Genomic DNA, 27,538 nt, shown 5'->3' on the forward strand with positions numbered 1-27,538 from the left:
AATTTGAGATATCAGGATTTAATATTCATATTAAATGAATATTAAATATCAGAATAGTGAGAGCAGTTCAAAACTTATAGATATTTATATTGGTAGTTTTATGTTTGATATTTAATTTTCAACTATTTTGTATTTACTGGTTTGTGAAGCAAAGTTCTAGAGGGCCTGTTTCTATATGTTGAGGTTGTGTTATATATAACCATGGAGTATTACGTCATATTGAAACTAGGGATGAGGGTAATACATTTTTTGAGCCAAGGGACCATGTCTAAGCTGTTTTTCTAACTCTGACAAGGTGTCCATCTGATAGTAAGTGGTCATTAAATGTTTGAATAATAATGTTTCAAATAAATAAATTAGAGGAACACCACTTTGTACTTTGATACTTATCCTACTTTTCGAGTTAGGTAACTGGAGTAGTAATACTTAAAACATTTCACACAATTTTGTGTTTTTTTCCCAGTTACATTTTCCAGATACTTAAGACATATACTATAATTATCTAACTGAAAGCCATTTCTTACATTGTAGCAAGAAATATGCACTTTTAAAACAATTCATGGTAGTATTGATTTAGATTCTCTTTTACTTACAGTTCTCTGGATATAAACACCCTACTAGCACTTCATCACTTTTAAAGCCCTATTTAAAGGTTTCTTTCCAAAATCTCTGAATTAAATGCTATCTACCAGTATTTTGCTCCCAGTTTGACTCATTTAACCTATCCTGGGTGTTTTCCAATAATGTTGATTTATATGTTTGCTCATATTTTTCCTTTTTAAAGAGACAAGATTACTGCAGTTTGTATGCAAGTAAGGGAATTACTCGGTAGCATTTAAAACAAATCCAAATGATTTACTAGAAAAATATAAATCAACAAAATTGGCCCCAGAGAAGAGAGAATCCAAACAATCACCATGGAAGAAGAAATTCAGCAAGTATCTTAAAACCACTAAACATAGCTGGTTTCACAAATGAGTTATTTTAATTTTAAAGGATAAGATTATTTTGATGCTAGTCAAACTGTTCCAAAGCATAGGAATAAGAGGAAAGCTATGAAATTGGCACAACCAACAATATCACATATTTCAGGAAAATACAAAATAAAACTGTAGACTAATCTCATGTAAGCAATGACCATAGAGAAACTATTACAAATGAAATCTAGTAGTACATCAAACCAATAATATAACATTACTAAAGCATGCAAGATTAATTCAGTTAGACATTGAGAAATATAAGTATTAGAAAGAATACATTGCATTTGTAAGTATTTGCCTATGATATGGTTAATTACATGGAAGACTTACAGTGTCAACTAAAAGATGAAAGACAAAGGAATTTCATAAGGTGGTCACTTTCAAAGTTAATGTTTTAAAATGATAGTTTTCTCTTATAAATACTATAATAAGTTAGAAATATAATGGAAGAAGAGGTCCCAATTAAAATAGCAACTAAGTTTACCTAGGAATTAGCAGAAACAATATGAAGGGACTATGAGAAGAAAACAAAAAGTTGCTGGGAGAGACAGTTGAATATATGAAAGACATACCTTATTTGATGTTTCCCAACCAAAGGCCAGAGAAGCCTCTCACCAGGAATGCTCTCTACCTTTTATGGTACCATCAATCTTCTTCTTGCGGGGAAGAAGCCATCTTTATTAAGGAAGCCAGAGCTGGGCTAGTCTCATGTGTTCTTCCCATATCCCTAAAGTAAATATATCTTTAGGGATTTGGCATTTGGGTCTCAAACTAAGACTTCAAAATTTGGTTGTCTCAAAGTAAAATCTCTGCCTTGAGATCTCAGGAGCTTATTTTGTAAACCAAAAGCTAATAATTTTGTTTGTTGTCTTCATTCCTCTGATCAACTCTTTTGAGGGAGGAGGGTTGGGATGTTCTACATAGATAAATTTCAAATATGTTTGATTGTGCAGTTAAAAATCCATTGAGCATTCAACTTCTTATGTGAATGTATTTCTAGTGTGTATGTGTGTATATGCACTACTATCTATATATTAATAAATGGCAATGCTTAAATGGTTTCTCTGCTTTAGATATCAATTACATGTCAGTATTCTCATCATCTCTTACTCTCAGCTCCCATGATCTGATTATTGCTGCAGATCTCTGCATTGGGGTGAACCAATATATAGCAACAAGAAAGTCTGGGGATTTGGGATGGGTGTATATCCGTGAGTACTTCACTTCACAGTGCCATCTGCATAGAGAGCCATGCCTGGCTAGAATACTTGTGGTGACTTCGTACTAATGATAATGTTGTGTTAATATTTGTAGCTTTGGAGGAAGAGGCACACCTTTTTGTAATTACTGTGCTAAACTTCTTCAATTCATAGTGTAAACTCAAGTCAAATTATGCAGATTAAAATCTCAGTTGTGGTTGTGACCTTGGGCAAGTTGCTTAACACTCTGAGCCTTAATATTCTCATTTGTGAAATGGAGATGACACCATGAGGTTATCAAACAGGCTTGACATATAGTCCTCAACAAAAATTAGTTATAATCATGTTTATTACTACTACCATTGCTACCACTGCTAGTGCTTACAGCTAATGAATGGTAAGACTTAAAATTCAAAGCCCGTAAGATTTTTTCTTAAATTAGTGTATAAATTAAGAACAGTTCCAATTATAATCTCCTCAAAACTTAGGGGGAGAAGTTAAAAAAAGAGAGTTCTATATTTCTTCTAGAAAACAAATATGAGAGTAGCAAGGAGAATTCTAGAGGAAAAGTGTCATTAGGGCCCTACCAAAATTTTAAGGGTGTAATAGAGTTACAGTAATAAAGAATGTGTGCCTGTGCAAGAATTGATGAAGTAATAGAACAGAAGAGACAATTCATGCTTAGACTTTTATAATTTGATGGTGATGACCATAGTGACGATGACACTTCATATCAGTAGATAGAAGAAATGGATTATTTACCAAATGGTCTTGGAAAACTGGAAAGCTCCTCCAATAGGGGAAAAAGCAAAACAAAACTAGTATTTTCTACCTTTTTCTATAGCCTAAAATGAACTCTAGATGGTCAATGGAACTATAAAAGTATTAGAAGAATTCACAGGGTCAGTATATTTATTATCTTATGTGTGAAACTAATTTCTAAAAGCAATGTACAAAAGCTAAAAAGATATGAAGGCATTTGGTTATATAAAATTAAAAGATATGAAGGAATTTGATTTTATAAAATTTTAAATTACACATGGCAAAAAGCATTATTTAGATTAAATTAATAGACATAGTCTTGGAAAAAGTATATTTGTAGCAGGTATGTTGAGAACAAATTTCCTAAATATGGAAAGATATCTTAAAGTCAGTAAGAAGAAAGAGTAGCAATCTAGTATAAAGACTGGCAAAATAGAAACATGCCATTTATGGGAAAAAAGAAGAAGCAACCAATAAAAATGTGAAAAGATTCTAAGACTCACTTAAGTGAAAATAAAGTATCAGACTTGTTTGAAAAAAAGTTTGATAATGCCATGTTGGAGATGTGGAATGCTCATATTTACTTAGTGGAAATGTAAATTTATTTAATGATTTTGGAGTGTAATTTGGCACCATCTTTTAAAATTTCAAGTACTACAGTGGTGTAGTGTGGGAAAAGAAAATGCAATTTCAAGTACATTTACCTTTTGACCCAGGAATTCTATGTTTAGGATTTTTTTTCTAAAGCTATGTTAGCTACAAGTATTCCATGCTAAATGAGCAGGGATATCTATCACTGCCTCGTATGTAGTTGCCACACAAAACATAAAGGCAAACAAACTGAATATCCCTTCATGTGGGGCCAGCTAAAATTAGTTACGGTGTATCTTGACATAAAAAGGAGTCCTATCTAGCCACTAACACAAATGAGGTAGATTTACATGGGCTGATATGGAAAAATGAAGGCAACATTGGTGGAAAAAGCAAGTATCCTAAAAAACTGTTAATCATGATTGCTTTGGCTTGGGGAGAAGGAATCTGGAGGATTGGGTAATGTGTAAACTTTGCCTTTTTAGTTTATGCTATACTATTTGGAAAATTCTCTTTTTTGAGGTTTTTATTTGATTATATCAAGCAAACTAAAGGTTAAATCACTTTGAAAGAGAAATATTTTCAAAGTGAGAAAGGTTTTTAAATTTTCGTTTATAGTTCCTTACAGCTAATATGTATATATATTTACAAACATTAGCAATCTAATAGTTTAATGTTATTTAAGTAAAGGTAAGGAAACATTTAGGAAGCATTGTAGTGAACTATATATTGATGTTATAGGGTTTTTTTATTTCCTGTTTTCTTTCATGATGTTATTCTGAATCCTATTTGGTCAACTTTAAATTCTAATTTCATCCTCTGGTTTCTTGTATATTTCTTGGGTTTTACTACTTTTTGTTTTGGTGAAGAGGAGAGAGGTATCACTTGGAAGTGAAAAACAACAAAAACTTAATGTTATTTTGGTTGTATTTCACTTTCTCTAGTACATTAAGGCATCTCATCTTCTCCGTTTATACCTAAGAGCTTCTGGGTTAGAAGTCGAGCTTACTCTGGATTGACCCCACCTGGATATTCATTCTGCAAGGAGCTGAGTCATGATGTGCAGTCGTGATAGCAGACACCCAGACTCTTAACACTGGCCAGAGACCAGATGTCTTGGTTAATCTGTGATTATATGTATCTTAAGTGCATATTAAAAATTATTTTATGTTCATAAATATAACACTGTCTTTTTAACAAATTCTGCAAAAATAGGCTGTTATGTAACAGGAATTTTAAAATAATTGGTAGAGGTTGGCAAATCAGGTTATAAGTGGGTACAAAAGCCCTAGGGAAGAGAGTACATGAGTCAGGTGGTGAAACACTGGAAAGATTTTTAAAGATTATCTTTTCTTCTGTTCTATATTCCTTTTCATTTCTTCCTTTTTGCTTCACCTTTCTTGGGAGCTGGTCCTCCTATACTCAGAGTTATCTCTCTAAATTGGTGTGTAATATAAGGGTTTAGTCTATGATAAGTTATTCTTGCATGTTTTCTCTTTTCCCCAGACTCTAAAATACTTAATATAAATTAAGTTGCATATTTAATAGTGTAACATGAACATGAAAGGCAATTTTAAAGGGAAGAAGTCTTAAATCACTTTTAAAGGGCTGTATTTATATGTGTAGTAAAGTGGAAGACCCCTACTTGATATTATTTATACTGTGGGGATCATGTTTCATTTTTGTCTATCCTTTAAAACATACATGGACAAGAATATTCATGACAAATTTATTTTCTCCTTCTGACAGACTCAACTATTGATTAATATTACCAATTGGAGTGAAAACTGGCAGAGTTAGTGTCTACTATATTAAAAAGCAATGTTTTCTTATTGTTTCTTAAAATTTAGTGTGCATAAGAATCACCTGGATGTACTTATAAAAGTTTCTGATTTTCTGGCTCCACACCCATAGATTTGTGATTCATTCAATTTAGGATTTTACTTTGTAAAAATGCATCTCAGATATTACTATTCTAGGTCTTCAATAGGTCTCACTTTGAGTACTTTAACTGGTCCCTAGACATTAGTCCAACATTTATTACTGAAACAAATTTGTGTGGGTGTGTGTGTACACACATATGTTATTGAGCATTTCACAGTCTTCTAAAGGTTTTGGAAGGAGAATGAGAACCCATGGCATAGCCTGGGAGATTTATAGTTGCCCCCTTAAGTTCACAAGTAATTATTGAGTCCTACAAGACAGAAAATGTTAATTATCGGTAGTAAAAGACCTTTGGTATTAACACTCTTAAAAAACAAAACAAAACTATGATTCTCCTTTTCTGACATACTCAAATATAATTTTTGCCTCCTGTATATTTCTGTTGTTGATTTAGAAAAAAAGGACTGATAAGTGTGCTATATTTTATGTTTTTAATTATTAGAAAAGTTTGATTCAATTAATACATTTATATATGGTCTTTGAAAAGCTTTGGAGTTTAGGTACTGTGTGGTGTTGGGAATAATTGCTAAAGGTGAATAAGGTCTTTTCTTGGTGAAAATGTAAATGCATTTCTTTCCCCAGAAAGAAATTATTATCTAGAATTTCCCAGGGGATGCTCTTTTTGGTCGAATAGCGTGAAGGTATTAATGTACTTTCTTGTGTGTATACTTTGGATGCTCTTGTGTTTGTGCTTTTAGGTTTCTCAGTTTCTCTATAGCAGTCTGTGTATACTTTGGATGCTTTTGTGTTTGCTTAAATGGGTATCTGAGGTTTTCAATAGCAATACTTTTTTTTTTGGGTTGTAGACAAGTTAAATTATCGCGACCTGGAGTGTATCACACTTACTGAAATTCTTGAAGTCTTTAGGGAATGAAAATATTAAAAAAAGAATTTAAGGATTTAATTTTCATAAAACACTAATTTGTGTTACTGCCATAGTTCAGAAACTAGTACAGATGTGTTTTATAACAGGCTGATTTTGTGTGCATGTAAAGAAATTTGTACCTTACTTATTGAATCCTGAATCTTTAGAATTCATACAGTGCCTTCTTTTCATAAGAGATTCTCAGTAAATCTTAGATAAATGAAATGTAAGTAAAGGAATAGAAATGGTATAAAGCCACCAGCAGTGCACAGATATTATTTATTTTAATAATTTCTGATAGCATGGCACAAAGAATTAAACTTACTTTAATTTTTATAAAAAACACTGAGGATGTTTTAGCTCCCAAGATTTTTTTTTACCTGTGCTTTACAATTTTAATATATTTATAATACTATTAAGTGACTGAGACAAGTTCTGGAAGTTTCTTGATGACATAAAGTTGTTTCCCTCTTTCCTATATTGCCCCCTTTAGGCAAGTAAAGTGATACTGGCTTTGAGCTTTCTGCTTTATTCACATTTGTGTTTAAAACTTTTCTAAGAAAAGTTTTCACTTTCTAAAGAAAATGGCTTGTTGTAGGACTATAAATTCTTAATGTAAAAATACACTGAATTTTCATGGACGGAACATTTTAATTTGATGGCTAAAATGCTAACTTCAAAGTTTAGCTTTTGAGATGATTAGAACTCTTGTAACTGTAAGTGCAGTTTATATCATGAGTGCTTCCTTGTATGGATACTTCTAACTTCAATGGCCTGATTTTTGCCTTAAACTGTTTTAATATTTAGAGGAAGTAGTTTGTGATTTTTTTAAAATAAAGTTTAAAAATATTAGTTATATAAAGTCCTTATGAAGTCCATGGCAAGAAGGAGGTCAGAAGACAATGGAGTATAATGTTGTAATAAAGAATCAAAATGAACAGTTCACATATGTTGGCATTTGTTCATTTTACTTGTGCAAGAGTGCTGGTCATGTCAAAGGTGTTTTGAAACGGTTGGTTCAGTAATTTGGCCTACTGTCTTTTTTTTTTTCTATAACAGTTTTTCTGTTTTCTACTACACCTTGCACATCCACCAATCCAAGACACCCTATAGGTGAGTATTTTTCTAGTTTTCAAATGGCATCACTTGTTCCCAAGCCAGTTGCCGCTTCATTGAAATTAGGCTATATTTTTCTACTCTGAATTATCTGGTATTTGATTTCACAGAGTGTATTTTACTCCATACTTTAAAAGTTACCAGCAAACTGCTGAAGAGCTGTTTTTATTTTATGGAAAAAAATTATAATAGGATTAAACTTTTTTCCCTGTTGCTTGTACTCTGAGAACTTTTAAATGCTATACTCAAACTCTGTTCTTTTTGAATTTTTATTACAAAATGAGAATTAGAACAGATTGGTTATAAATTTAAAGAAAATATAAAAGTTTATTTTAATAGTCTAACATAACATAGAATAAGGAGTTAAAAAGAAAGCTTGTTTTAGTAGTGCTTTTTAGTTTTTCTGGAAATTAAGGATGGGTTTTAACTAAAGGCTTAGGAGAAAAATTACAAAAATATTTCATAGATGTTGGTATTTCATGTAGTTAGGTTAATTCTCAATTCATGTAATTACGCATTCATAGATCAGAAAGACAAAGTCTTTTTATTTTTCCATGTTCATCTTAGACTTGCCTGATTTTATTCCCTTATAAATTTTCAAATATAGTTTATTTATTTATTTATTTATTTTTGGTCAAGAAGGACATTTTCCTAAAGACTGTGGAAGTAAAAAGTTTCTAAATTTTTTTATTGGATCAGTAGGATGTCACAATTTGTTAATTTTGAGAAGATGAGAAGAAAATAAGAAAAATTTTTTGGAAATGTGGAATTTCTAAATTTTTTAATAGGGTCAATACGGTATCGTGTTCAATTTGTTAGTTTTGAGACAATTGGAGGAAAAAAGAAATAGAAAAAAACAAACCTCAACTCTTAGAGCTGGTGATGATTGTATGTAGTTCACCCTAGCAAATACAGTTAAGACACCTGTAGTTAACTTCTGACTGTCACATTATTCTCACTTAACCTGTTGTTGATGTGCTCATCCTCTTTGATACTTGTAAATGGTTCTCAACACATGTTCCTGGAAACTCTAACATAGAAGTACTAGAATGAAAGGAAAAATATCATTTTTTAAAGGCATGTTTTCCTATCTCTCTCATACCCTGGGCATATATGTGGTAACTTGCATGGCCAAATTAAGTGATTGGTTTTGTGAGGTTCCTTAGTAGCCTATAGCTACTTTTTCATATGATCACCTTTCTTTCCTTTCTGACTCTCTCTGATTTTAAATCTTGGCTAATTTTTTTTTTAGTTCCAGCACAGAGTGGGGAACTGGAAAGTAACAAAAGGAGCTGGTCACTGTTTTCCACATAACCATGCCTGATTTGGGTGGCATGTAATTTTTTTTTAAAATAAATTCCTCAGTTGCCTTTGTGCCTCTGTATGGTTCCTTCCTTTTGCCAATATTTATGCTTGTTTTTCTCTTATGAATTTTCTACAAGAACTTTGGAAAAAAATAATCCTTGGATTTCCAAGATCCAGGATAGGAGGGTACGTGTTTACAGAAAAGGTCAAAATTTGAGAGTCCTGAAGGAGTTGTACTGTACAACTGTTCTGGATTGGTGGATATGCAAATATTAAGAAAGGGAAGGAGCAAATATTACTTTTGATGTGAGTGATCATAACATCTACATTTTTTCCAATTATCATTTGAGCCTCTTTCATCTGGTTTATTATTGAATTGGCAGTACACTTTATTTTACACAGAAGATTTAAAGCTGTATAAATAGGCTATTAAAAATATATGCAAGTGGTAAGCTTATTCATTAAAGAAAAATAATACTTTTGATTCTTAGGGTAGTTTCTGATAATCACAATTATTTTAAATATTAAATTCTTCCTTTTTTTTTTTTTTTTTGAGATGTAGTCTCACTGTCTCCCAGGCTGGAGTGCAGTGGTGTGGTCTCGACTCACTACAGTCTCTGCCTCCCAGGTTCAAGAGAATTCTCCTAACTCAGCACTTGGGACTATGGATGTGCACCACCACACCTGGCTAATTTTTTTTTTTTTTTAGTAGAGATGGAATTTCACCATGTTGGGCAGGCTGGTCTTGAACTCCTGTCCTCAAGTGATCTGCCTGTCTTGGGCTCCCAAAGTGCTGGGATTAGTCACAAGCCATTACACCTGGCTAAATTTTTATTTCTATGTCTTGTATATTATATAGGCTAATTGAAATGTGTTAAAAATAAGGGAAAATAAGTAGACCATTTTAGGAGCAGAATTCTCAAAATGGAAGAAAGTCAGATTTTTATAACTAAACTTGTTGAAGAAAATGAGAGATGTCCTGTTAACGTGTCAGAATTTGTTGATGGGCGATTAAACTGTTGACTTAATAAGTAAGGGACATTAATTCAGCTTGGCAGCTTACTAGTAGCCAACTTGGTCCCTATTGATGTGTGTTGGCAGAGCGTGACTGAAACTATGGTTAGGACTGTTTTTAACACCTGAGGAAGACTTCATTTTGTATTTTCTGACAGTGGAGTGTCTCAGAGCTCTTTGCTAATCATTTGCTCTTTAGATAAGTCAGAGTATTTTATGACTATTTTATAAAATATTGAACTAAGATAATGGGAGGAGGTGAATTGCTGGTTCAACAGGTAGTTCATTAATTTTGAGCTCTAGAGTGGTACATCTTTGTTAAAATGATTATTTAATTTATATGCTGTATCGTTTTAGTCAAGGCACTCAAAAACATAAGCTATGTTCTTTGTGTAAAGCTTACTAATATTACATGAGTGACATAGGTGCATGTTTATCTCTATTTGCCGCATATTTTACAGTGGTGTTTTGCTTTATTATCTTTACATTGTAGATAAGTAGAGCAATTTGATACCTTCCACTGTTGATATATACTGATGAGGAATAATTAAAGGGCAAAACAATTTTTTTTGGTGGGGCAGGGGTAGATTGAAGTTGTATGAGGCTTGTGCATCATATCTTGAACTAAAATTTTGAGGCTGAAACTAATGACTGTAATACGCCTGACATATTTCATATATTTGGAGATAACTGGGTAGACGTTAATCAATTTGAGTTGTTTAATGTTGTTTTTTTTTTTCCTTAATTAGATTTTTCGTGAAGCTCGAAGAACAGTACCTAGCATTGTTTACATGCCTCACATTGGGGATTGGTGGGAAGCTGTCAGTGAAACTGTGAGAGCAACTTTTCTGACATTGCTACAAGATATACCATCATTTTCACCTATATTTTTATTGTCTACCTCTGAAACTATGTACAGTGAACTGCCTGAAGAGGTAAGAACTGATTAAATATTTATCTTTCCTTATTATATGTTCTAAAATAGGTCACCCTGTAAATTGGACATCTTTTAATTATTATGAAATCAGTACGGTCAGGGTTTATATCCTGTCTGTAACTGATTATTAGCTGTATGATGTAGGCAAGTTATTGTTTTAAGTTTTAATTTCTTTTTTAGCATAGTGGTATTATAGTGGTAATTATCTCAACCTTTATAACACCACTGAAGAATAGCACTATACTATAATACCACTATGTGTATGTATGTGTGTATATGTGTGTGTGTGTGTGTGTGTGTGTGTGTGTGTGTATCTATGTCAGATTCTGTTCAGGAATACCTCAGTGGTGTTATAAAGATTGAGATAATTTATGCTTAGAACAGAACCTGACATACATATATATATGTAAATATATACACACACACATACATATATATACACATACACACACACACACACACACGTATATATATACACATATCACACATATATACACAGATTCAGCATCTCTAATCCAGAAATCCAAAACCTGAAACTTCTTTGAGTGCTGACATGAAGCCACAAGTGAAAATTTGGCACCTGACCTCACATGATGGGTTGCAGTCAGAACTTTGTTTCATGCACAAAATTATGAAAAACATTGTATAAAATTACCTTCAGGTTATGTATATAAGGTTTTCATGAAACATAAATGAATTTTCTTTAGACTTGGGTCCCATCCCCAAGATCATCTCACACATCTGGTCTCAAGCATTTTGGAAAAGAGATACTCAGCTTTCTAAGAAAATTATGGTTATATCACCATCGATTATATCCTTCTCATCCTTATCATTTAATGAGATTTGACCTTGCAGCTCTTTCATTAATAGCATGTTAACTTGAATGTTATTACTAATATGTGTATTTTTCAAGTCCAAAATCTAGCTTTGAGTTCAAATCAAAGGTAAAATCACAGTTGATCAGTATCAGTGGAATGAAAGGCAACTCACAGGATAGGAGAAAATATTTGCTAATCATATAGCTGACAAACTCCTACAACACAATAACAACAAAACAAACATTCAAAAATAAGCAAAGGACTTAAAAAGACATATCTCTAAAGAAGATATACAAATGGACAATCAGCATATGAAAAGATGCTGAAAATCACTAATCATTAAGGAAATGTCAATCAGATACTACTTCATTCACATTAGATGGCTGTTGTTAAAAAAACAGAAATTAACAAATGTTGATGAGGATGTGGGAAAATGAGAACCTTTTTGCATTGCTGGTGGGAATGTAAAATTGTATGGCCACTGTGGAAAACAGTATGACATTATCTTAAATAAATAATTGTCATATGATCCAGCAAATCAAGTTCTGGGTACATACCTAAAAGACTTGAAAGCATGGACTTGAACAGGTATTTGTACATCCATGTTCACAACAGCATCATTCACAGTAACCAAAAGGTAGAAACATCCTCAGTGTCCATCGACAGTTGAAAGGATAAACAAAATGTAGTATATACAATGAAACATTGTTTAGCCTTAAAAAGGAGGAAATTTTGATGCATGTTGCAACACACATGAAGCTTGAAGACATTACACTAAGTGAAATTAGCCAGTCATAGGACAAATTTTATGTAATTTTATATGACCTTAGAGTATATGTAATTGAATGATAAGCATGTGAAAAGATGCTCATTATTTATCATTCAGGAATGAAATACCCCTGCAACCCACTAAAACATAGGTCGGTGCAAGAGTAATTGCATTTTTTTGCCATTAAATGCTGCAAAAGACATGCTTTTGCACCGATCCAATAACTATTAATAAAAAAGACACAATACCAAGTATTGGCAAGAATGTAGAAACTGGAGTCCTTATATACTGCTGGTGGGATCGTAAAATGGTGCAGCCACTTTACAAAGTTAAACATAAATTTATGGTATGACTCAGCAATTCCATTCCTAGTTATCTACACAAAAGAAATGAAAACAGGCCAGGTGTGGTGGCTCACGCCTGTAATCCCAGCACTTTGGGAGGCTGAGGTAGGCAGATCACAAGGTCAGGAGATCAAGACCATCCTGGCTAACACAATGAAACCCCGTCTCTGCAAAAAAAAAAAAAAAATTAGCCAGGCGTGGTGGCACTTGCCTGAGTCCCAGTTACTCAGGAGGCTGAGGCAGGAGAATCTCTTGAACCAGGGAGGTGAAGGTTGCAGTGAGCCAAGATTGTGCCACTGCACTGCAGCCTGGATGACAAGTTCTAAAACTTGCTTGTGATGGCTGCACAACTGTAAAATTTGCTGAACATTATTGAACTGTTTTTTCAAAAAAAGTTTAATGAGAAATATTGGAAGGTGTGCCTAAGTGAAGGTTAGGGAAGGCATCACACAGAAGGCATCAGCTAGAGTGTTTCATTAAAGAAGGGGTTAGGATCAAGTGAATAGTATGTATCACAACCAGTGTGAACCAATGTGGAAGAGAGCATGATTTGTTCTGGGAATTATGAAAGGCTTGTCTTTGGCATAGCATGAGATTTGAGGCTAGGACTGTCAGAAAATAAGGTTAGGAGTGAACTTAGAGAAGTATAATTTATCCCACTTATAAAATGTTGGATTCTAAGCTAACCACTAATCCATATTTTCACAGTGTTATGGTTGGTATATCTTTGCATACTAGTGACCTTCTCCTTTTTTTATTTGCAGTTTCCAATTTGATATGGGCTGGGTAACAAAATCACAAGCTTAACTCTTTCAGTGCATGTTTATTAGGCATTGCTAAATACCAGACACTGGGACAGGTATAGGAAAACAGATGAATAAAAAGTGGTCTCTTTTCTCAGGGAGTTTGATGTCTAGAAGGTAGAAGGTAGGCGTTCTAGAAAAACATAAAAATTAAATACCATATTTAATGCCATAGTACACAAATTTGGATGAGGTAAAGAGGATTTAAATAGCAGTTCTTAGAAGGTGGACACCTGGGGTCAAAGTCTTCACAGAGTATGTAAACAGAAGAGGTGGATAATCACCAAGTTCATGGAGATGAAGGATATGAGAATAATAGGCTTAATTTTTTTTAGAGTGTGTTATGGAGCATAAACTAGGCCAGAGATATAGTTTATTTGCAGTGGAACCAGGATTCCAGAGATTACAGTGAAGTAGACTTTGTAGGGAAAGAGCACAGGAAGGGAAGTCAATGGATAGGAAATACAAAGAAATACAAGGATAAGAGATGGCAGCATTGACCAGGCATGGTGGCTCATGCCTGTAATCCCAGCACTTTGGGAGGCCGAGGTGGGTGGATCATGAGAAACCTGGCCAACATGGAGAAACCCCGTCTCTACTAAAAATACAAAATTAGCCAGGTGTGTGGCACATGCCTATAACCCTAGCTACTCGGAAGGCTGAGGCAGGAGAATCACTTGAACCCAGCTACTAGGAGGCGGAGGTTGTGGTAAGCCAAGATCACACCATTGAACTCCAGCCTGGGCAAAAAAAAAGGAAAGAAAGAGATGGCAGTGTTAACATTCTTCCAGCTCTCTGTTCTAGGTTGTAAGTAAGTAATTCTCAGCTTTTATGTAAAAGCTGTTTGAGATTGTTGCCGTCTATTACAACCAGCTATCCTTTTTGCTATTATCTAATGACTCTTACTAGATATATAGTATTCATTAATGACTTGGGCAACTGGACATTCTTCCACTTCTCTTTAGCCCATGTGGTTGAACCCTTCAATAGCATAGCCTAGGACTAGGTTAACTGTAACCCTATGTGAATGTTCTGTGAATATTGAACATGATAATGGAAGATGAAGACATTGCAATTTGGTATGATATGTAAGCTTTTAATTCTCTATATATTTAATGTCTTTGTGTGTGTGTATATATGTGTAGGTTAAATGTATCTTTAGAATACAGTATGAAGAGGTCTTGTATATACAAAGGCCTATTGAAGAAGACAGAAGAAAATTTTTTCAAGAATTGATTCTCAATCAGGCATCAATGGCTCCACCACGAAGGAAACATGCTGGTAAAGTTTGTAAAGCCTTTAGGAAAATGAGGGGGATGGAGTTAAGAAATGCCCTTTCTTGGAGTCAGGTTTTTTTAGCCCTTCCTTCATGGAAGTGAGGACAGTTTGTCAGGTTCTGTTTATCTTCAGATGGACATGTGGAAGTGTCCATTGTGTTCACCTGACTTGAGATTGGGAAGTATAGTCTTGGTAAAGTTTCACTAAACAGGGCTTCTTATGACGTCAACCACATCCTCTAATAGATTTCACATTATGTGGCTCAAAAAGTCATAGAAAAAAGTCTTCAGTTCTCTGTTTTAGTCACAGTAAGTACCCAGGACTTGAACTGGCAGGTTGTAAACGCCAGGTGTTGTGCTCGTTACTTTTTGGGCTATGGTAGACTTGATGGGCTAAGTGCTGGTTAGAATATTTACCATTTCTAGTTTATTTATTAATTTAGACCCATTACATTTAACATTTTATGCTATTCATTTGAAAATCTATCCTGGCTTTGGTTTAAGTGTTGGATTTTCCTTGGGTTTGGACTCAAGAAGTTTAGATTCAAGAATTGAGCTTTAAGAGGTACCTCAAAAATTTGTCAGATTTCAGTTCCTTGACATAAGTAAGGGCTGCATTCTAAGTCATTCAAAAGAGATTTTCTTTTCCTAATCTTAAAGATGAAAGGATAAGATCTACTTGCTTAATCTTTCAGCCTCTTCTAGGAAGTAGCAATCCTATTTGGTAAAAATTTTTAAGCCTCTTTACCCTTGTTCCATCTTTTATGTTTCTTAGAGTGCTTCTTGTAGGATACTCAATACATTCCTCATCCCTGCCAAGTCCTTACTTTTTCCATATTCTTTTTACTTTGTTTTTTTTTTTATTGGTTATCTTAGCTAACATTTAAATAATTTTATTGTTCTTTAGTGGCTTCTTTCCAAATTTTCTTGGTGTTTTAAAAATGAACACCTGTTGGCCATTGTGGTGGTTCACCACGTAATCCTAGTGCTTTGTGAGGCTGAGGTGGGTAGATCACCTGAGATCAGGAGTGTGAGACCAGCCTGGCCAACATGTTGAAACCCTGTCTCTAATAAAAATACAAAAATTAGCCAGGCGTGGTGACGGGTGCCTGTAATCCCAGCTACTTGGGAGGCTGAGGCAGGAGAATTGCTTGAGTTTGGGAGGCCAAGATTGCAGTGAGCTGAGACTGTTCCACTGCACTCCAGCCTGGGCAATAGAACAAGACTCCATATTAAAAAAAAAAAAAAAAAGAATGAACACCTATCAAATTGCTATAGTTATGGTTTTTTCCCCTCCCAAAACCTTGGGAAATTTAATATGTAAATTGTACCTTATTTATGTTTATTTTGTTGCTTCCTGTTAATCTAAATATTTCAAATATTTTGTTATGAAAATGATGTATTTCAATCTTTCATGCTTCTAGATACATTTTAATCTCATAGATCTGAATTTTCTATGTTTATGATTGATATAATTCTTTTTCAGTTGTTTCTATTGACTTTCACTTTTCATCTTAGGGGCTATTTAGAAATCAGTGAAAAATATTTAGAATTTTACTTCTGAGCTTTAGGGTGATATCAGGGAAATCTTTTAAAATTAGAGAACGTTATAATTAGGAAAGTTAATACTTTACCTTTTAAGAAGATTTTTGTTTTTTCTTAGGATAGATAGTGAGTACCATGGATTTTAACATATAACACTTAGGACTGGTTTTCCATCTCCTTCATAACTGGAATTTTTTTAGTTCCTATTTTTTTTAGCTCCCTTCCAGCAGGTGCCATTCACTACCCCTACTCTGTTGTACTCAGGATATGAGAGCAGGAGACCTGCCTAAAATCATAATTCTATTGGGGACAGGAAGGATCAAATAATTATTACTTGCCCATTATACTTTTTGCATATAAAGCAATACCATTTTGAGAAGCAGTTTTTAAACAAGGTTGACTTAAGAAAATCAGAATATAGTACTTCTGTTGGAGATATTTGTGTTGATTTGAAGTATTTCTCATAAGTTATATATAAATTTTCCAAATCAAATTATTTTGTTTTTTAAAGGGGTCTTGTGAGTTATTTTATAAAATGAAGCTATTCCCTTTTTGTTTCTATGCAAATTTTTACTTGCTAGATTTGCATGTTTTACACATATAGTCATGTGCTGTGTAATGATATTTTGGTCAACGATGGACTGCATATACAATGGCAGCCTCGTAAAATTGTAATACCATATTTTTACTATACCTTTTCTATGTTTAGATACACAAATACCGCTGTGCTACAATTGCCTGCAGTATTCAGTACAGTCACATGCTATCCAGGTTTGTAGCCTAGGAGCAATAGACTTTACCATATAGCCTAGATACGTCATAGGCTATACCATGTAGGTTCTTGCAGGTATACTCTTACAATGTTTACACAATGACAGAATTGCCTAACTGCACATTTCTTAGACTGCATCCCTGTTGTTGAGCAACACATGACTGTATTTGTAATTCTTGTCTTTAAAGAATTTGAGAGAATGCCAAAAATGTAATTGAGGTCCTGGCCCATCATGTTGGAGTCTTAACATTTTTTTCTGTTTTCTCTAGCTCTTTGTGCTATGGAAGTGCTTCCTCTTGCACTACCTTCTCCACCTCGTCAGTTATCAGAATCAGAAAAAAATCGAATGGAGGACCAGGAGGAAAATACCTTAAGAGAGTTGCGGTTGTTTCTCAGGGATGTAACCAAGAGGCTGGCTACAGATAAACGCTTTAACATCTTCAGCAAACCGGTGGATATTGAAGAGGTCTTGTTTCAGTAGTGTGCAAACAGTGAAGTTGAACTGGCTAAAAGAAAAAAATATTGACATCTTTTTTTGGAAGGAAAAAAAAGCAAAGGCATGGATGAATATTACCCCTAGCCTATAAAATTTTAATCCATGTGATAACTACTGATGTCATCAGCAAACATCTGGTGACTTGGATGAAATTAGTGACCAATTTATACATGTCCTCTTAATAATTATTATTAATCTTTTTGGTTTCTTACTCTTCGATTCAAGAAGAGGATTAAAAGTTGCTTTAGTCAAATGTCCGTACTAGACTATTTTTATTCCAGGATAAATTCTGCTCTCAAAGAGTATATTGGTATTAGCCAATCAATATCAGTTAATATTGGCATTTTCCAAATTATGTATACCTCATCAAAAGAGGTAGTTAAAAAACCTGAAATTTCTTTGTCTTTCATATTTTGGAAATGCCTATGGCTGGGATGCTCTTTGAAGTTAAACATGTCCTATGCAACTAAATTATTTTTCTAAGGATTTTCTCTGCTCCTAGTGGAAAATTTCTCACTTATATGTGTATTGTTTTGTGTGCTTGTGGGAGCATGGTTTGTGATGATGAGAAAAGAAATTTTCCATTTGGGAATCTAATACTGTCAACTACGTTTTTGGATTTTGTTTTATCCTGGGATAATGTAGTGTGCGGATGAACACAATGTAATCTTTACCAGCCTCCTTCTTATAGTTCAGACTCCATGTTTGAACAGCTTTGGTGTTTTTAGGTTTTTATTCTTTTCATTTCTTTTTTTTTTAAACATCAAATTATGAATGATTCAGAGTTTAATGTTGTATCCTAATTGTGATATCTGTGCTTTTAGACCTGAGCAGATTCCTTTGAAACCATTACCTCATCTGTTACTGGGAAGAATGAGCTAGCATTTACATTCTTCCCCCCGGCAAGTCTGAAAATAAGTATTTTTTTCCCATTTTTGGAACAAAGAGATTTTATTTGTACATTTGTCCATAATACACTGGTTTTTCCACTTGATCCTCTTAACCTTGTAGGATTATTATTGTTATTCTCACTTTGCAACTGAGGAAACAGACATGTTGGCAAGTGACATAGCTAAGACTTGAAAGTTTTTTTAAATTTAAAGCCCACATTCATGATCATAGCTACTTTGTATCTTTCCACTGGGATATCAGGACATGCCTAATTTGCTTTTTTAATTAATAAATATCACTGTATACTTGTGGGATATCACCCCCCCATAGTATTTTTAGATAATCTTAAAACTCTCAGTTTAAAAAATCATTTTAAGTAAATGTGATATGTATTTGTGCCCTTCCTTCCACTCCCCCATTTAGTATATTTGGACTCTGATACTTCTTAAAGGATAAGGGCTTGGCCCCAACTCAACCTCCCATGCTGGGAGTAAACCAGTTTTGCTTTTGCTCAGGAAAACTCTTTTTCTTTCTAATCAAAAAAGATTTGTCAGATTTTCATTTTCCCAAATGCCATCTGTAATAGAATAAATGTTATAGATGATGGTAAGGTAGTGCAAGGGGATAGAAAATGTTGGTCAGATAAATATAGTGCTTTTCAGTTTATAAAACAGTTTCCACTTATACATAGACATTTATGTCAAATACCAGAACAAGGAATCCAGCTAATATCTTCTGAGGTAGTTTGTTTCAGTGTAACTCTGCTGCCTCCCCTCTAGGGAGATTGACTGACTTTTAAGCTCTCAAAGGGTGAAAAATAAATTAAAACACATATACACTTCTACTTAATATTTTTATAAATAATCTTAAACATTAAAAAACATATAAATTATGTATATGCACACACACACATGTTCATGTAAATTTTAAAATAATAGTATCAATGCCATCTGAAACTATGAGAAAACTAATCCTGTGATCATAGAGCAGAATGTGACTGTCTCCCCAGAAATTGTTCCTGGACTAATTTTAGACATTACTGCTCAGACTGCTTTTACAGCAAACTTATTTACTTGATTTGAGATTTGCATTGGGGAAGACCATAGATACATAAATGGCTTGCACTTTCTTATTGGTCAGGGATATACAATTTATTGGGCAAATCATGACTTAATATCCCGTTTAAGTGTTATCTCACAGAAAATCAGCACAGAAACCAGTATGTTTGTTTTTTGTTTGTTTGTAGATATTTTTATACTTAGGGACAAGTCCAGCAAATCTCATACTGGTTAGGAAAACTATACTTAATTTTCTTATATAATTGACTGAATCTTTTTGATGACTCCAAAGGAGTGGAAAATACTTTCCATGAAATAGTTCACTCTAGAAAACTGAAAATGAAAATTTTTGTTGACAATTTAAAGAGATTTATCAGAATATCTCACAGTATGGAAAGTCTTTGCTTTTTATTTTACTTTTTTTTTCTTGAAGTCACATTTATTGAGGCTTATTGGGTACTTTTGTCCATACATTCTCTTCTCAGATATGCCCAAAGGAATTGAAAAAAAAAAAAAAAAAAAAAAAGCTGACACGGTTTCAGATTTCAAGAACAGAAACATTTCAGAATTGATTTAGGTTATGACTTGGAAACTGAAGCTTCATGGAAAGTATGGCAGATAGTAACTTTCGTAGCATAAATAGCACTGTAATTTTATCGTTGTAAATTATTTGATATTTAGATTTAATTTTAACAACTTTGTTTTATTTTGTGTTTTTATGAACTGAGATGGTATGAAAATCCAGAAGTAATTTTTATTGAAATATCTTATTTGTTCTAGGTTTCAGATTATCTTGAAGTAATTAAGGAACCAATGGACTTATCAACAGTAATAACTAAAATTGATAAACATAATTACCTGACTGCTAAGGATTTTCTGAAAGATATTGACCTCATCTGTAGCAATGCTTTAGAGTATAATCCAGATAAAGATCCAGGAGGTAAGGATGCAAAGGGCAAGGTTCCCCTTAATGATCAATCAGAAAACAGTTTACCGTTTAAATAGTAAGGCATACCTGTGTTCTAGATAGATTAGTTTTCACGACCTATTATCAAAACTTCCTAATAAGAAACTAATAATCTACATAAAAATAATGTGTTTAAATTAGAGAATTGTGTAGTTGTAGGTATTATTTTCAGGGGTTTGTTTCTTCATTTACCTTCTACTTTTTATATTTACATTGTGATTTGGGAATTTAATTGAAAATTAATTTATTAATCAAAAATTGCAGTGCTGATAAACATTGGGAATTTTGAATTTGTGGGAATCTGTGATAGGATAAGTTAATGTGTCAAAAGATCCTTTTATGTACAATGTTATCTGTTCTTTTGATTGTTGGTATTTTTATGTAATTATATCATTTTTCTCCTAATCCATCCTGTACTCATGTATTGTCCCAACTCTTGTCATCACTCTCCAGGGAAGACCATCCAGAATATATGTGCAGTAAAACAAGATGAGGTGATTCATTATACCATGGAAGAATAGGTGTCATAGGGAACCATACAGGATTTGGACTTGTGTTAAGTGATTTTGGTTAGAGTATAAGGAAGTGGGGCTTTTCAGTGGGTTAGATGCTGTTAGAAAGTAGGAGTAATTTTAAGAACCTAGAAGGCAAGAAAATGGAGCAAGGCTAAAGCTGTGATTGATACAGAACCAGTAGTTGGCTGGATGTGGTGGCTCACACCTATAATCCCAGCACTTTGGGAGGCCAGAGTGGGTGGATCACTTGAGCTCAGGAGTTTGCAACCAGCCTGAGTAACATGGCAAAACTCTGCCTCTACAAAAAAAATACAAATATTAGCTGGGTTTGGTGGTTGTCCCCTGTAGTCCTAGCTACTTGGGAGGCTGAGGTGGGAGAATCACTTGAGCCTGGGAGGTTGAGCCTGCTGTGAGCTGTGATCATGCTGTACTCCAGCCTGGGCAACAGAGTGATAACATTTCTAAAGAAAAAATAAAAAGGAAAGAAAAGGAAAAAAAAAAAAAGGAAAGAAACAGCAGTCATTCATATTAGTTAGGATTATGTTTGGTTATTGGTTATTATTATTATTATTATTTTTGAGATGGAATCTCCCTCTGTTGCCCAGGTTAGAGTGTAGTGGCATGATCTCAGCTTACTGCAACCTCTGCCTTCTGGGTTCAAGTGATTCTCCTACATCAGCCTCCAGAGTAGCTGGGATTACAGCTGCCTGCCACTACATCCAGCTAATTTTTGTATTTTTTAGTAGAGATGGGGTTTCAGCATTTTGGCCAGGCTGGTCTCAAACTCCTGACCTCAAGTGGTCTGCCCGCCTCAGTCTTCCAAAGTGCTGGGATTACAGGCCTGAACCACCACACCTAGCCTGATTATTGGTTATTTTTGTGATCAGGACAGTATTCATGTTTTTGTCTGTGTTTAGACATGATTAGACAGAGTGGTCTAATTTTTCTCTTTACCCATTATGGGCACAGGGTGGCCTTGTCTGATATTGGTATTCTGCAAAATTCTGTATGTTTAATTGTTGTACCCTGATGCCTAGCTGATGGTGCCAGGCCAACTCCTGGCTGTCAGGAGCCACTTTTTGCTTTCTCACTCTATTGAGAATTCTATTTGTTTGATAGGTAATGCTAAAAAAATGCTTCTTCTTTTTAAAACGTTTGTTTACGTTTTTGTTATCTAAAGATATTTAAAGTATACTTGGTGGGTGCTTTGTTTTGTTTTGTTTTTTGTTTGAGACAGAGTCTCACTGTATCACCCAGGATGTAGTACAGTGATGTGATAGATAACCTCCTCCTCCACGAGATTCAAGTGATTCTCATGCCTCAGCCTCCCTAGTAGCTGAGACTACAGGCACATGCCAATATGTCCAGCGAATTTTTGTATTTTTAGTAGAGATGGGGTTTTGTTATGTTGGCCAGGCTGGTCTCAAACTCCTGACTCCAGGTCATCTGCCCTTTCTTGGCCTCCCAAAGTGCTGCGATTATAGGTATGAGGCACCACGCCTGGCCTGTGCTTTGTTTTGTATCTGTATTTTGGGGCAGTGGTTCTCAATCCAGGCCATATGGTAAAATGAACTAGATTTCTCAATTTCACATGAAATTAGGTAGTTTTTACTTCAATTTCAATCATAGTAAATCACAGATTTCATAATGGCAAAAACTGCAATTTTTTTGCACCAACCCAGTAATTCCAAGTTAGGAGACAAAATAAAATTTTTGCATGGCTATACTTTTTATGTAACTGTTTTTTTAGCTTCGTGTTATTTGCCTCTTGTAGTTTTTGTTATTTGTTTGCTTTACCTCTTTTTGAGTTATTTTATACAACATACATACATACATACATACATACCTACATACATACATATATACTTTTTGTTTTTCAAGACAGCGTCTTGTTCTGCTGCCCAGGCTAGAGTGCAGTGATGTGACCTCAGTTCACTGCAACCTCTGCCTCCTGGGCTCAAGCAGTCCTCCCACCTTAGCCTCCTGAGTAGCTGGTAATACAGGCACACCCCACCACACCTGGCTGATTTTTGTATTTTTGTTTGTAGAGATAAGGTCTCACCATGTTGCCCAGGCTGGTCTCAAACTCCTGGGTTCAAGTGATCTACCTGCCTTGGGCTCCCAAAGTGCTGGTATTACCCATGTGAGCCAATACACCCAGCTTATATATATATATCTTATGGAAAAATATATGAAAGTAGAACAAAGAAGAATATTAAAAATGTATAATTCCATTACTTAGTGTTTTTTCTGTTTCCCTCCTCATCCATGAATATATTATATGTAGAAAATATACATGTATCTTAGGTTTACTAAACTGACTATAATTTTTGTAAATTTTGTCATTCCTATGATCTTGTGAAAAGCTTATTGGTTAATGAATGTATTTCTCCAACATTATTTTAATCATATGTCCATCTTGTATAATAGCTAATACCCTATTGTTGGACATATTAGATTTTTTAGTTATTCCTCTTTTATAAATACTGATAAATATCTTTTTAATGCAAGTTTTAGTTGATCCTTAATTATTTCCTTAGAATAAGTTCCTTAAATTGAAATTTCTGGATCAAAGAATATATCTTTTAAGGCTTTTAATCTATACTATTAAAATTTTCTCTAAAAATTATACTAGCAGAATCCAGGCCACTGTTAGCCAGTATAACAATTTTTGGTAAGCGAGAGAATCTTCTTCTTTAGTTGGATGCCATTGTGTAATAGAATGGATAGTGAAGCATGGGCTGGATGTCAACCCCGTTTCATTATCTTCCCTTGCTGGGGGGCCTATGTAAGGGTGCAACTCGCATAACTGTCTGTGTAGTGGCTTTGAGCAGTATGTAAAAGTGCTTTTGTGCCTACATCTTCAGCCTCATTTTCAAGACGTGGAGACTACTGTTATTGTGTAATATGTAATGAGAATGTGGGCTTTGGACTCAGACCTAGACTTTAGTCCCATTTCTACTGTTTCTTAGCTCTTTAACTTTAATCAAGTTAAGCCCTCTAAATTTTAGTTTCCTCATCTGTAAAATAGGGATAATAACATTCTTTAATTGGGGTGGTTGTAAGAATTAATTGAGAAACTATATTAGGTTGAACCTTATGAAATTGCCATTTTCATATGGTTCATCCTAAATACTTTAAGCCTTTAGTGGAGTAGCTGGGACGTGGTAAGAGTTCCATAAAGATTAGCTGTTGATATTTGTATTCTTATTATGATCATCATTTAAATTTTGCTTCAGTTTTTTTATAAGTTGGTTCCTTAGTGGCTCCCTGCATATTTGCTTTAGAAGGACCCTTTATACTTTGTGCTTATTACATTCACTGGACCATACTTTAAATTTAATTCTATTTTGAAACAAATCTAGGGGCTAGTAGTGAAAATGAATTTAAGTGCTTAGAAAAAGCCAGTTAAGAAGATCAATTTATATTTTTCCCCTCTAAGTAATTACTCATAATCACATTGATATTAATATTTTAAGGAAGAAGTAATGGTTTCTGGTGCATAATAACATTTTACTACAAAATGCAGTTCCATATTGAAAGACTGGCTCTGTCTTACAACTAGAGTTAACATCGTATACTTGTAACTTTCTTCCTTCACTAGTTCTGATACAAAAAGTGATATAGTTCAAAGGCATTATTTTGACCGTGTTTAGGTGTTTTTCATATCTTTCATCAAGCAACCTCTTTTTTTCTTAGCAACAGAACCACTTGTTATGTTCCAGAAAAACATCCTCAGGGTGTGTTGTGTACCAAGTGGAAATTACATGAATGTTCTATCACATTTACAAGTGCCCATGAGTATTTGGAAGCTTACAGTGTTCTCTTTTGCAGAACACTTGGCCATTTGGGGAAAAAACTAACATATACATAGAAGACAAAAGCCAAAATTTTGAAAGCTTTACATGTTGCCTAAATGTTGACGCAGATTCTCTTCCTTGTGAACAGAAATTAATTATAGAACAAGAAGAAATTGACCTGTGTTCTAAAAGTGACCAGTATCAGATATTTGGCCCTATACTACATTATAGATACATGATACATTATGTTTGGCTCATGCCCATTCTTGGTCTTGCAGTGCACCTCTCCTATATCTCCCAGGCCCATTCATATGCTACATACCATTATTTGACTAGATTTGCTGACGTGTTTGCCCTAATCTTGTAGTTGCCTCAAAATCTTCTATGTTGTACCAATTGTATGAGAGTAAAGCCCCCAGATTCACCCAAACTTTTGGAGCCCTCTGTGCTCTGCGCTTAGTACATTTTAAAATTTATCTGCCATAGTTGTATTTCATGGGTTGTTTCAACCAAACTCACTCATTTTTCTATTAGTGTTTATGAGTACTATCTGCTACTTACTGAGTGCCTAGACTGCAAAGATGACTCTGACAATTCTTGCCTTTTGAGACCAAGATATAATATATATATACCATACTGATATATATAATATATACTCATATATATTATATATATTACATATACAGATATATATATAATATATATTATATATATATAAGTATTATGATAGATTTATAATGCCTACTGGATAACTACTATGTGGCAGGCATTATTCTATATGTAATTGTATTAGTTTACTAGGGCTGCCATAACAAAATATAACAGAAGTTAATTTTCTCACAGTTCTGGAGGTTATCAATTCAAAATCAAGGTGTCAGCAGGTTTGGTTTCTCTTGAGGCCTCCTTTCTTGGCTTGCAGATGGCCACTTCCTTCTCTCTGTGTCCTCACGTGGCCTTTTCCCTGTGCTTGTGTACCCTTGGTGTCTTTTGGTGTGTCCAAATTTTCTCTCCTTATAAGTACACCAGTCAGATTGGATTAGAACCCAACTCATGTGACCTCATTTTAATTATCTTTTTAAAGGCCCTGTCTCAATACAGTCATATTTTAAGGTACTGGGAGTTAAGGCTTCCACATATAAATTTTGAGGCAACACAATTCAGCCTGTAACAGATATATGAAACATAATCCCTACATAGAAAGTCATCAGTTTTTAGAGATGGTAAATATATGTGTCAAATTATTGGGGATTGTAATAACAAATATTATTAAGATAGATATCATAGAGGTGGCAATTATGAATAATGTCTTAAGGTGGCAGCAGATGATTATAAGGCAATGTCATAAGGTCTATATTAGAAATATGTATACCAGGTTAGTGGAGCACAGAAGAGAAGACACTACCTAGAGATTAGCAAGATTGGGAAGGGCATTCATTCCTGTCTGAGGAAACAAAAGTATGAAAAAAAAGCAAGCCTGGAGCATAGAATGCCTCTGTGGTGGAGTAGTGGGAAACTCATTTCCTTCTCTACTCACCAACTCTACATTTATTGAACATCTGTTTATTAAATATTCTCTGTGTATAAATCCTGTTTAAGGCTAGAGATATATAGATGGTTAAGACACAGCCTTGACCTTTTAGTATCAAATTTAGGGTAGAGCTCAAGGGGGTGGTAAAACAGAGGTTGGAACATCAGTTAAGATTTAATTGCAGTGGCTGCAGAGATTGAATGCAGAGGTCTTAGTGATCAACCATTTAAATATGGTGGACAGAAACCTAGAATGACCCCTGAGGTTTTGGTCTGGATAGAGGAATCTGGGAAAGTAAATCAATGGAGAAACAGATTTATGGGCAGGATGTCAAATTCAATTTGAGACATGTTAGTATGAGTTATATTTGGTATACCCAGACAAAAGGCAGACATTAAAAATATTAAAGTACTAGTTGTATATGTGGTTCCTGAGGTTAAAAGAAGTAGACAAGAGATATGGTTGGGAGTCATCCTTGTAGAGGAGTGAATGAGATTCCATAGACAGTGTGTAGCATGAGAAGAGAGAAGAGCTCTGGAGGGCCCCTTTTCTAGGAAATACAGGTCCCAGTTCTTGCCCAATGTAAGTCCCCAGTCTTACTGTTTCAGGACCTTTGTCAAATGTATCACCTCTACTGGGAGTATTTACATGTTTTTCTTTTTAAATCCGTTTTTTGAGATATAAGTAACATACAAGAAAATGTACTTTTTAAAAGTGTGTAACTTTTAAAATCACATATATTTTTAAAATTTCACCTACCCTTCAGGGAAGACTCAAATGCTAAGTTCCTGAAAGATTTTTCTGATTTCCTTCCAGTTGTAAGTAACTTCTTCATCTCTGAATCTCATAATGTGACTTTTCTGAGACATTTATTACTTTTTTGCCCAAAGTAGTCATTTGTCTATGTATCCTTATCTCTTGTTTTAGACTCTAAGCCAGTTGAGAACAAGATCTGTATAGGCATCTTATATGGAGCATGTTCTTAATAAATGTGTCCAATGAGTAAATTTTATTCATTATTCTATTTTTATTTTATTTATTTATTTTGAGATGGAATTTTGCTCTTGTTTCCCAGGATAGAGTGCGTTGGCATGATCTCAGCTTACTGCAACCTCCGCCTCCCAGGTTCAAGCGATTCTCCTGCCTCAGCCTCCTGAGTAGCTGGGGTTATAGGCATGCACCACGACGCTGGGCTAATTTTTGTATTTTTAGTAGAGACTGGGTTTCTCCAAGTTGATCAGA

The 27,538-nt window shown here is 34.3% G+C and overlaps 1 protein-coding gene across 5 annotated transcripts in view; it reads left to right on the forward strand.

The window, feature by feature from the left end:
* Nucleotides 1-27,538, forward strand: part of ATAD2B (ATPase family AAA domain containing 2B) — a 177,565-nt gene that overhangs the window by 121,750 nt on the left and 28,277 nt on the right. For 3 of the 5 annotated variants that reach the window (XM_002757996.7, XM_078349874.1, XM_078349876.1), the window contains 4 exons: nucleotides 10,526-10,711; nucleotides 14,593-14,728; nucleotides 17,311-17,507; nucleotides 20,267-20,426. In XM_002757996.7, the coding sequence (XP_002758042.3) occupies nucleotides 10,526-10,711; nucleotides 14,593-14,728; nucleotides 17,311-17,507; nucleotides 20,267-20,426 (679 nt within the window). The remainder of the gene's footprint in view (nucleotides 1-10,525; nucleotides 10,712-14,592; nucleotides 14,729-17,310; nucleotides 17,508-20,266; nucleotides 20,427-27,538) is intronic. The other 2 variants (XM_035273089.3, XM_078349875.1) reach the window with 1 other exon arrangement.

Source organism: Callithrix jacchus, chromosome 14, assembly GCF_049354715.1.
Source record: "Callithrix jacchus isolate 240 chromosome 14, calJac240_pri, whole genome shotgun sequence".
Lineage (NCBI taxonomy): Eukaryota > Metazoa > Chordata > Mammalia > Primates > Cebidae > Callithrix > Callithrix jacchus.